This window comes from Chrysemys picta, chromosome 1 (assembly GCF_011386835.1).
Source record: "Chrysemys picta bellii isolate R12L10 chromosome 1, ASM1138683v2, whole genome shotgun sequence".
In the NCBI taxonomy this organism is placed as follows: Eukaryota; Metazoa; Chordata; order Testudines; family Emydidae; genus Chrysemys; species Chrysemys picta.
The window spans coordinates 304,425,285-304,437,641 of NC_088791.1; the positions used below are offsets into that span (position 1 = coordinate 304,425,285).

The window sequence follows — 12,357 nt, forward strand, 5'->3', positions numbered from 1 at the left end:
CTGCAGCTGTCATATTTAGATTTAAATCACTCTGAATTAGATGTGTTTATTTTGTGTTAAATAAGAATCCTGACAATAATCCAAAATAATATAAAAAAATTACCAACACAGCAAAATAATTTTTTTTCATGTTCTATTTACTCAGTTCAAAATATTGTCAGCTCCTATCAAAAATAGGCACTGAACCACCCTACCTACCAAAACCCTAGTGCACCAAGGTTTCAATATTCAATATATATTAAATGTTTGTTAACCATGAAATAGTACCCAAGCTTCTGAGTAGTCATGAAATGATTCAGAAATGTAAATATTAGCCAAAAATTGTGTATAGAAATCATTCTACAGAAAGGATTCATCCCTAATAACAAACATAGAACAGTAACAAAATATGAATTACAAAAACTAGAAACCGAGTGGTCTTTCTAAAAATGTCATTTATAGAAAGTGCATTTTATGCAACACTATTTATAATTTGTAATATAATACATACATATTCAACCATCAAAATATCATTATAATTAATGTAAATTACAGCAGATCACATCTTTTGTTTTTAAACTATGAAATGCTTATTAAAAAGGCTTTGCTTCACTGTTTCACAGTAGAGTTCTTTGCCTCAATTTAACATGCCTGACTTACTGGCTGAATATGTTCTATTTCTGGCTCTCAGAACCCCCAGAAGTCTGCTGGGATTGAGAGGCTGAGTAAGACTACAGATGCACATCTGTGGAAGTTTTTTTTTTTTTTTTTTTTTTTAAATGGTAGATTATGATTGATGAACCCACCATTAGGGTAATGTTATCAGGGACACTTACTGCTTCTGTCCTCTGTGACATCACTGAGGTCAGACCATAATCATGTTAGCATTGAACACAATGCTTTATTAATGTTTCATGAGTAAGTCAGTAGTAATCAGTCTAGCTATGTATGGATAAATTAAACTGGTACAACAATCCCTGATGTATAAATCGAGTGCTTTTAGAATGTACCACAACAGCTCTTAAAAGTAACTTGACAATCACTTTTCCAAGCTTTCTAATTAGACCAATTTTCACAAGTTTCATGGCATTTCTTTCAATGGAAAGCCATTTCCACCACAGTGCACATATTTAGTAAATATGAAAAACCCTACAAAACCCCCTCATTTCCCAATTCTAAAAAGCCTATTAACCAATAGATTAGATGGGAGCCATCTCTCTAAGTCAGATTCTGTGTGTAATGCTGAAATAGTTGGTTTGTTTATTTCTATTTATTTTAACAATCTATGAATGCATAAGCAAGTTGTAAATAAGTGTTTCTGTCCACCTACATAGAATTATAATTTATATATGGCTATGGTGAGCAAAATGTATATGAATATCTATAATGCTGTCAACTAGAAAATACTGAATACCCACACTATGGTTTGTGGTATCACATAAGGATCAATCCAACATAATGGAAAGACTCCCCATTGACTTCAATGGGCTCTGGATCAGGATCATAGTGTCTTGAAATAGCCTCCAGATTTCTGTGGCTTCCCTGTAAATATGTACAGTAACAATTTTGCTAAGCCTGCTGAACAAATTCCATCTCTTGGGGCAAACTCACCAGAGATATCGGTGCCACTCTCATGCTATATTTTTCTTTAGACAGATTTTTGTAAGCCAAAGTTTTGGGCTAGAGATGGGCAATTTGAATAATAAATCTGCTGAACAATCCAAATACATGTAGAATCAGACAATAAAGATGGGTCTCCTTCCATTCCTCTCACAGTTCAGAAATGTTTTCTACAGTACATTTTCTTGTACACTGTCTAATCCAGTTTTATAAGTGCGAAGTGATAGGGGCATTAGAAATCTATTCCATAATCTAATAGATTTCGGTATCAAGTTTTTCTGATAAATCCATCTGCTTTTTTCCTTTCTAAGCTCAATCCTATTATTTCAAATTCCTTGGTGTTTATACCATTTTTGCAGATGTTTTCCCTGCCTTAACTATTAGCTAGCCCACTACACACATTTAGCTTTAAAAAAAAAAATCTCCTCATTCTCTTTAAATAGTCCCACCCTCATTCACGTTGTTTCTCTTCTCTGAACTCGCTCTAATTTGTCAATATCCTTCTGCCTTTTAGTTGCCCAGAAATGAATGCAGTATTGCAGGTGCAGTCTCACCAGAGTCATATAAAGGGACTATCTATGTGCTCTATGTGTAATGATTCCATAGACAGGGCTCAAAATTGCACTTGCCTTTTTTGGTGCCGAATGGAATTGCATATCAAATTTGCTGCTCATTATCACCCCCAACTCCCTTTTGGCATTACTGCTTACCAGATTTTTTCTTCCTGTTGAATATCTATTTATCCCTTTCAAGATGAATGTCAAATGTATTTTCTGCCCGTTATTCAAACTTCTCTATCCCCCCTTTTTATTCTCTTCTGACATCTCCCAATTTAGTATTATTTGTAAATTTCATTAATATGCTGTCCTGCTACTTCTGGTTCACTGAACTGTATATGTTGGGGCTTGAGAAACCCAGGCTGACTAAAGATTCTTCTCCATTAGCATTGGCAATCCAAGACTATTTCCTGCCATGCTATTGCCAAATAAGGACGAGGAAGGCCTGCTATCTGAAAAACTGTATGGATTTGTGGAGGACTGGACTTAATCTTTAACAGCTATTAAACCACTCACAGTGGAATAGATGTTGGGATGAATAAAGGTCATCCAGAAAATATCTCCCATCAAGAACTGGATAAAAACAGTAGGATGCTAAAGTCAGGGGAGACAGGTAGGTTAGGATGACATGTGAATTGGATAATTCTTGGATTTAAGAGTCTGAGAAGTATTCAATCAATTTAAGTCCCTAATTCAACTAATCCATAAATCCTAAAATTAGCCTATCTAGTAGTCTGAGCATACCTATGGATGTACAGAGTTCATTTTTTTCCTCAGCAAGCCTAACATTTGGAAGGTGTTTCCAACTTTTAGCTCCAATCCTTTATTAAATTCATAGCATTGTAAATGGCATAAATACCATACTTTAAATTCATGCAAACAGCTGTTTTCTCCAACAACCATTAATATCCCAGCACAAAACCTCTACAGAGAGCACCCCTTAAGGTATTTTTCTAAAAGCAGAAACAAAATGGCAGCATAGAAATCACAGTTTAGCACATCATGCATACATTCAATCGGTTTCTCATCACATATTGTCTTTGTTCCCCATTTAAAATGTTACACCTTTAAACATACAAAATGAGAGACAGATTTTAATATAAAAGAATAAAAATTATTTCTAAAATTTCATGTAGGAATTGAATAATGTGTGTGTTTAATTATATTCTCCAAAAGGTAGCAGTTTGTTTATTTTCTTTCAGTAAGGAATCAAAGAAAACGGAGCTGCTGCTACTCTCATTGAAGTCAATAGTTAAACTCTTCTTGACTTTGATGAGATTAAGATTGGGACCCATATATTGCCATTGTCTGTGGTAACTGTTAACTTTTATAAATAATGTTAAAATAACTATGTCAATAAAACAAAAAATTCACAGTCAGATATTTTAGAAGGAAAATACCACTTAGTGTCTCCATAACAGTGCAGGACTGTCCTCTTTCATATGTGTCTAGTGTTTTGTTATCAGATAGGGTAGGTGTTTTAATATTCAGTTATTCTTTTGAACTTTAGAGGGCTGTTTTTATGTGAATCCCAGAAGCACTGTTCCCTAAAAGATATATTTCTAGGAATTAAATTGCAGCATTGGTAACATCTATAAGCTGATGGAGTGGCATTCCTGCTAAAAGGTGTTTTAGGCAATGGTCTCCAAGCAGATAGATCTATACACCTCTTGGGTACGCATATATTGAAGGAATCTGTAGGCACAGGTAAGTAGTGGGTATTTTGATTCAGATCCATTTCAGGAAAATAGTCAGGAATTAAGTTGTTGAGAACTGTGATACAGTGTATGAAATACCTTCCTTTTTAAAAAAATGTTAAAATATATATCTTATTAATTTTATCATTAACAAATAGTAACATATGTAAGAAAACCTGCTAATATAGGCAGATGAAATAAATATAAATAATTTTACTTAACATAGATTTTAATTCTAGGAGAAAATGTGTGTCAAAGGTCAGACTACGTTTCGAAGGCTCGGTTTATTATGAACAGCCTTGCAAAATATAAACAAGTGTTGATCATGTATGCAGAGAAAACACAGATCTAGGTAATGGAAAACACTACTGAATATGCACCACTAAAATTATATTATTATTTCATGAAAAAGCATAAATACACATATCAATACTACTAATCAAGCCACTTTGTCACCAACATAATTTGACAGACACCCAGAAGGTGAAATACCATGGCTGAAAACCAGAGAAGAATAAACAGTCTCCTCTTAAAACCCCTATATCTTTTCCATTGAAAGTATGTTAATTTATTGAAAAATACTTTATTTATGCAAAAAAGTATACATTATAGATTAAGGTGTTTCATAGCTACAATTCTGCACACTTGGTAGTGATTTGTGTTGGAAGGATACTTTTGCAAAACCCGTTCAGAAAATATAGTACTTGGCATAGTAGCTCAGTATTCCTGCATAAACAATTAATTCCTTTTGAATGGAAACTGAACAGCGTCCAATCATGCAAGGAGCTGAGTACTTCCTGCAAACTCCCTTTGTGTTTATTTGCAGCAAATGTTCAGTATTTTGCAGGACTGGGCTCTTAATTCTTCAGGATATTTTACATTGTCCAACTGAGGCCCATCAAATTGCTTTCTCCTCAGGGAGCAAATAACTGAATTTACAATTCCATTATTGGTCCTCATTAAAGAAAAATCATTGTACAATAAAGCGTCCTATTAAATAAGAGCTGAATGGAAACGCCTCCCCGACTTTTTCTTCTTGCATTTTAACCCTAATTCTGCAGAGGTGAAAAGCCAATGATATGTTAGCTTGTTAAAACACTGAACTTGTTACTAAAGCTTAACTAAAATCCCTCTTACCATCCTGTTGATCCGGACAAAGTCTTCAGGCTTCTTTGCCCAAGGGGGAAGCTCAACATCATTTACAACAACTTCATCCTCTCTGACACCTAGATTATATCCGTTACTGTTGACAAACATCTCTGGTAGGTAGTAAAACTCTGGAATTAACTCCTGGCAGAGAGAAAGCATAGTGTGTTACCTTGCATATGTACAGAACAGCTGCATGATACTTAAAATTTTCAGAATTTCTGTTTCTCATACAATAACCTCATAAGAAAAACAATCTTTCCTATTTGCACAAAATCATACTTGCATTATTTATATTTCTGTGGACAAGAGATGTTTAAGGAAGAATTTTTATAATATTTTTTCTTGTACTTAACTTTGAGCAGACATTTTGTTATAATATATTGAACCGTTTTTGTCGTCCTTAATCTTGCTTCAATAAATGATACGAGTCACCATTTGTTAAATTAAATAGTTTAGAAAGTAATCAGAGATCTTCCACTTCTGTTTAACAAAACTATTTAAAAAAGGAAGAACCTGTGAAATCTTCATGGAAAAGAAGGTTATATTTTAATCCTATTTTTTCTTTGCTTTTTTTCATATTATCCATTGCATTAACCGATATAACACAATTTTATGGCTAAAAAGATGGCACATAATGATAAACAAAAACAGTTTCAGGTGAGTGGACTTTTCTATAGTCAGAAACATTCAAATATGGAAAGGAAGCTGTCAGAATGGCAAAATGTCTTTAAAATTTAAATACATGCAACTTGAATTATGAAAGCTCAGTAAACAGGAAGCAAATCTGAGCTGGTATTAATATTTAGGTAGTGCCCACTGTGAAGTTTATCACAGTTTGAAGGAAGTCCTAAGCTGAAATTCAATGATTTTGACACCATAAATATCTCAATTTGTAGGTGCCTATTATTGAAGCAGCTGGTGCTGAATTGCAATAATAGAAAAAGCTACAGCTTTAAACCCCACCATCTTTTCTCTAATATCTAGATAGGGATTAAAATCACTAAATTACATTATTAAAAGCATTAGGGCATTCTGTTGTGAAACATGATCAAAACTGATGACACAGCACCTGAAACCTTAATCTCTTTGTGGTCTTTTCAAAGGCTGCAGACACACAGAGCATAAAAAAATCACTGCAGACACTAAAGTATCTAATTAAATCTGATCCGCCACTCTACAGAGAATAGAGCAGTTAAAGCACTGAAGGCCCTTTCAAGTTTTACCATTAAAAACAAATATATGAATATTTACATAAAATTTTTAAGTATTTTTAGTGGAACAACTTATTTGGTTCTCTTATACCATTCATGCTGTATGACAAACAGTATGATTCAAATTAGACTAAAAAACACAACACTAATTAATATTTAGCCAATGTAAAATAGTAATTAAATGAGACATGCCTGAACATGCAATATGCTCATTATATAGCTTGTAACTACATAAAACAATAACATTTTAAAGAAATATTTCACACAGTTAACAGTAAAACAAATAATGTAAAAAAGATAAAAACCCTGAATATCATACTGGGTTAAACACAGACTATTTGGCTGGGAATCCAAACTTGTTATATTACCACCTCTAGTTTGTTTACTTGAGGAGTTTTCTAAAAATTCACTCTGATAGAGTTGAAAACAAATTGTCCATTCTCCTTCTGACTTTCATCCCATCATTTCTTAGATTCTTGAAGAACTCCTATTTGTCCATTCTCACAGGGACAGCATGGGGCCTGATTATCTTTCCAGAGCTCAGCAAAACCACTCCTAACTGTGGACTAATGAGTTGCCGCAAAGCAGCACATGCTGTAGTGCAAATCACAGCCCTCAGAGGTCCTCCAGATGCCTGCTGGCCTAAGAGTGGTGAAAGTATGTCTTCTCAAAATAATTAAAATGAAATGGAATACAACAATGGAAAAACTGACTTCTAATTTTAAAAAAGTCTTCATTTAAATTTTGAACAAAATCCATGCAGTGCATATTGCTGATTTTTTGACTGGCTATAACATTTTTATGTAGTTGGCTGTGCTATTAAAATATAAGAAGACACATAGTCTCTGCAGCTTCTCAATCATAGAGCCAGACTGGGAAACTCTTGCAGCTGATGTAACTGTATATTTTGCATTATCCAAATGAATGTCCAATCTCTTTTTTGAACCCTACTAACCTCTGGCCCTCAATGATACCTTGTGGCAAAGAGTTCTACACAATTATATATTAATAAATTACCAATTTAAAATGTGATGCCATTCACATTAATTCAATGTCTCTTTGTCCCTGTAGAGTGAGAAAGGGTCAACAGGAGCATCTTATTTACCCTTTATACAATTTATTATTTTGTAGTCATTTAGCATGACCTCTCTTATTTATCTTCTCTGGAAACTAAGCAGTCACAGTCTTTTAATCTTTCTTCATATGTCAGTCTCTCCAGGCTGCTAATCCTTTTCTGTTGCTCATCTCTAAACACCTTGTATTCCTGATAAATCCTTTTTTGAAACAAGGTGAGCGGACTGATCATAGTATTTCAGGTCAGGGAATAATATCCATGTATGTAACAACAGTATGATATTTCCAGAATTATTTTCATTCCTATTCATTATTTTGTTTGCTTTCTTGACCGCTACCTTGTGGCATCCCACTCTTAACTTTCTGCCATTTTGAAAACTGACCATTTATTCCTACTTGTGTGTTTTTTACCTCTTCATCAGTTTCTAATTTAGGACAATATTTTACCTCTCACCATATAACTATTTAGTTCCTTCAAAGCATATTCTGAGGAACTTTATTAAAGGCTCTTTGAAAGGCCAAATGAATGCTACCTTGCTTTCCTTTGCTCACTATTTTGTTGACATGGTTATAGAATTCTAGTAGATTAGAGAGGTAACATTTTCCTTTACAAATGTAATACTGGTTTGTCCTTATCATATCATGTTCATTTATGTTTTATAATTCCATTTTTAAATGTTGTTTCAACCAATTTTCCTGATAGAGAAGTCTGGTCTGTAATTCCCAAAGTCACCCTTAACATCTTTTTTAAAGACAGATGCAACATTTGTTACACTTCAGTCCTGTTCTTTGTTATTTGGATACTAGACATATTCTAAAGTCTTCTATCCTTTGTGATAATTACTTTCTATATTGTTGGCAGCTAAAGATAAAACCTAGCTAAATTTATCAAATGCTTCATCCCAAATTTCTAAATAGTTTTCATCTGGAGAGAACAACTTGGAACTCAAAGAAACATTTGAATTTTTATTTCAGAACCAATCATATGTTCCATTTTAATACAATGTTCTTCCGTGTTATATTGTACACATTCAACTTGAGCATTTAATTGTCATACTTGGTAAAAAGCTTTTAACTGTCCTTCCCCATTTGAGATTATAATTCTGCTTGTTGAGGACTAGACAGAAACTCCATTTGGAGTCTGTCAAGATTAAACAAGATCATGGCCAGAAAGCAAAATCAAGTATACCATTCAATTAAGGTGAGCACATTACTCTGAAGGACATGCCCTAATCTGCTAGGATGGAGATCAGGAAAGGAGTAACTAAACCCAAGTCTTGCATGTTGTAGTACAGAATACTGTCTACTTGAGTTGTCCAGTGTCAGACCAGGATATACCCTTTTAGTTTATTACATGTGGATACTGGAAGCAGATTATTTCCAAGATGTGCATATCAAACTTTACAATCACATGGTTTGGACCTATTGAGCCCTGTTACATTTTGTCAAATATATATCACCCAGAAAGAAACTAAATATGAGCATTTTCATGGACTTCCAGGGGCTTTAGATGGAACACTAAAACCTTAGCTAAACCAACAGTATCTCCTGCTTCTCATTCATTTGTATGGATTCTGTAATTTTCCATCAAATAATGGACTGCTACAAACCCCTATTTCTGCCCAGTAGAAAGGGAGCACTGGGGAAGAAGTTCATGTTTAAAGTATCTTGGAATACCAGTCAAAAGCATCTGGCAGATCAGCAATGGTGTATCTACCAGAAGTTGGCACCAACGGCTCTGTTGTCTGTTGATGCTTTCTATAAACAGATTGCTTCAATCCAAGCTACGAAGTTTCTCACTGTTCGAAGAGGCCATGGTTTAAGAAGTTGATCTTTTCAGAAAAGCCACGAATATAGGATAAAAATGCTGATGAGAGCCAAATCTAAAAGTATTTTCTTCCTAAACCAAAGCAGCTTCAAATAGTACATGAGCCTATATAGATCAGGATGAAATGGCAAACACGATATACTGTAACACAAAAAGCTTCCCTAACACCTATACCAGCTTGTAGGTATCAAATGTGGCAATAGGGGGGAAAACATTCACCAATCATAAAAATTGACTTATTAAAAGTATTTATATACCTATGGATTTCCTTTACAAATATGTTCTTTATTGTATTTTGTACAACTGAAATATACTTTTGCATAGACTAACATATGCAGGATAGTTACTGGCTTCTTGACTATTGCCAAAATGTAAAAGGGTCCAAACAAATTTTTCAGATGGCATAATCTGTCATGTATTACTTCTTACCAAAATAAATATCTAGCGTCCAAAGAGTTAATAAAACTAGGGATTCTAGTGATCTAAATCCATTTGAGGTCATTTCTATCTAGTACGCTTTGACATCTCAGAAACTGGTAACCTCCTCTGCTCCTCTTTCATTCACACATCTAATCAGACAGGTTAGCTTTCTATCACTTAATAGCCAGCTACCTTTTAAGCAGCTCTAGTAGCTTAGATTTTCTGAAATGAAGAATGATGCAGTAAAGCTATGAAGGAGTGTAAAAATGGTAAAATAAATTTTATAACAGACATTTCATGTCTGTAAATGTGATCTCTAGTTTATTTTAATAGCTATACTAAAACCCCAAGGTATATTTAATAGTATGATATGCCTTGTGTCTTTGTATGAGAAAACATCCCCAAACACATTTTCTAATTTACTAGCATGTGACAAATCTGAGGTGCTTAGGAATTAAACTTTAAAAGTATGTCTTGGGGTGATAGAAGACCACTATTAACACTATCATAATTGTATACCACTTGCATCAAATCTGACATTTCAGTTTAATATGTTTTGCTAAGAGTATACCATTTTATGGCCTACTAGTAAAATCAAATCCAACACAGACGTTTTCACTTTTCTAATATAATTCACTTCAAGATTTTAAGCTGCTATTTCTTTCTTTCTTTCTTTTTTTCCTAAATGGTTGATCCCCTGGCATCCATTAATTCCACAACCGCCTCGTATTGGGTCAATGAGTCAGTCAGGAGTACCTCCATTAACTGTATTAATTTACACTATGTCACCTTAATGACATTTTGTCATAGCTACCTTTCCTGACACCTACATACTCTATTCAAAAAGTAATATAACAAGTTTGAGAGGCAGTAGGAAACATTAGTGTCTGAACAGTAAGTTCTTTGGTTGTCAGTGTTACCAAAAACTGGAGGGGAGGAGGGAAGGGGAAAAAAAGATGTGAAAGTTGACTGGCCAACTTATGGTCATTTCCGGGTGACTTGTTTCCTGAAAGGTCATTCTACTAACATTCATTCTTCTTCCAGCTTGCACTGATTACCACAGGAGAAGGTCGACATTAATAAAGAGAGACACAATAAAATAAACTATTTTATCTAGGTTCTCCCTTGTGTGTTACCATGCTGATATAGCACATGCTGTATTAATTCTGTTCTATTCAAGTCAGGTGAATGGGTCTCTTTGAAAATGAACCCAAACAGTGCAAATACACTGAGCAAAAAATGTGTAAATAAATCTTTAATCATGCATTTCACATAATTCTACAATATGTTAGCTTTTTCAAAGGTATTGCACCTAATCCATGGGATAGCATTAAGTGCAAATTATTATTTGCTTTTTACAAACTGATCAAACTACCACAGTCTTATTTTCATTATCTCAATGTGAAACAATTTAGCTATTGAAGAAACTGTGAGAAAGAAAGTGTGTCATAACTGCAGTTTTTCAAATACACATTGGCAGGTAAATGTCAGATGGCTATTTGGTGTGATTTAAGCACTATATTTTTAAAAAGAGATTAAAATATATTTTAAAATATTAAGGTTGCACCTGGAAAAGTAGAGCAGGCTAATGTTGTGGGCTTTCTTTGTTTGTTCTGCTTTAGAATTTCAATTTACAAACCTACATTGACAATTAAAAATTACCTGATTCATCCTCTCTCTCAAAATAAATCTCAATATCCTATCAACATATTCATAATATAAACTGTTAGACTTTTTATCAGACAGTGTGATAAAGAATTTTTAAACGCATGTATTTTTCTGAATGTACATACATTACATGAAATCCAAAGCTATGGTAACATTCCAGCACATAATACTACTAATTTTAAAGGATATATATGCATATACACGTTATTTTTGAAGGATTTTGTAATCTCTGCCATTTTAATTTGCTCAGACCAATAGGTTTTCAGCTCAGATTCATTTAAAAAAATGAAACCGGTGCATTTACTATAGTTACATTTAACGTTACTACCAATTTTTGAAGATTTTACTGGTTTGAGAGGTATTTTATATCTAATACACATAATGGTGAATATCAGCAGAATTAGTAAAACATTTATAGTGTGCCCATTGTATGGTAAGTGGGATTACATTAACAAGTAATCTCCTCCAAAGAGCCACATATGGAACTACAGGGATCATAGGTGGAGCTAGAATGAAGTTTTAGAGAAATTTGTTGCAAACTCTGATATAGTACACACATTAAGCATCATATTTATTGTACATGCAGATACATTCACAAAGAATTTTTGCCTCTTTACATGCTATTTATTTTCATCCCACCTCAGTCCAATGACTTTCAGACCTACTGTGTAAAGAGTGGAAATTATGAAGCAAGAGAATGGGGAGGTTTAGATATTTCAAATTGAGAGAGCTCCAATTACTTTTAATTAACCTAGTTTACTTCTACTAGAAATCTCCACCTCCCATCTTCCCCCCCGAATATATGAAGACTAAAAAACAGCATCTTAAGAATGTGACAGTAAGACTAACAATCTAAATTAAAGAATAAAAATTCTGCAAGAGTACTTGACAACATGGGCCAAAAGTATGCAAAGAGATCCAAGCAGTAACAAACAGATCTCAAGAAATGGGATATTTCTAGAATTAATAACAGTTCAGCTTCCTTTCTTTTCGCAGAATACACCTTGAGTCATCACGAGAAATTCATCCTGATGTCATGGCATTGAGAAATGCACCTCATTAAGGTCTTAAGCCATAAACAACAGCAACAATTAGCTGCTACATTCACTCTTGATTTATCACTAATAAACAGACTTTAGAGATGGAAAGGTCCT

At 33.9% G+C, this 12,357-nt stretch overlaps 1 protein-coding gene across 12 annotated transcripts in view; it reads right to left on the minus strand.

Annotated features, from left to right (window-relative positions):
• The window catches only part of NBEA (neurobeachin), an 823,962-nt gene that overhangs the window by 71,804 nt on the left and 739,801 nt on the right, over positions 1-12,357 (minus strand). For all 12 annotated transcript variants that reach the window (XM_065581345.1, XM_065581343.1, XM_065581347.1 and 9 more), the window contains one exon: positions 4,991-5,143. In XM_065581345.1, coding sequence (XP_065437417.1) covers positions 4,991-5,143 — 153 coding nt within the window. The remainder of the gene's footprint in view (positions 1-4,990; positions 5,144-12,357) is intronic.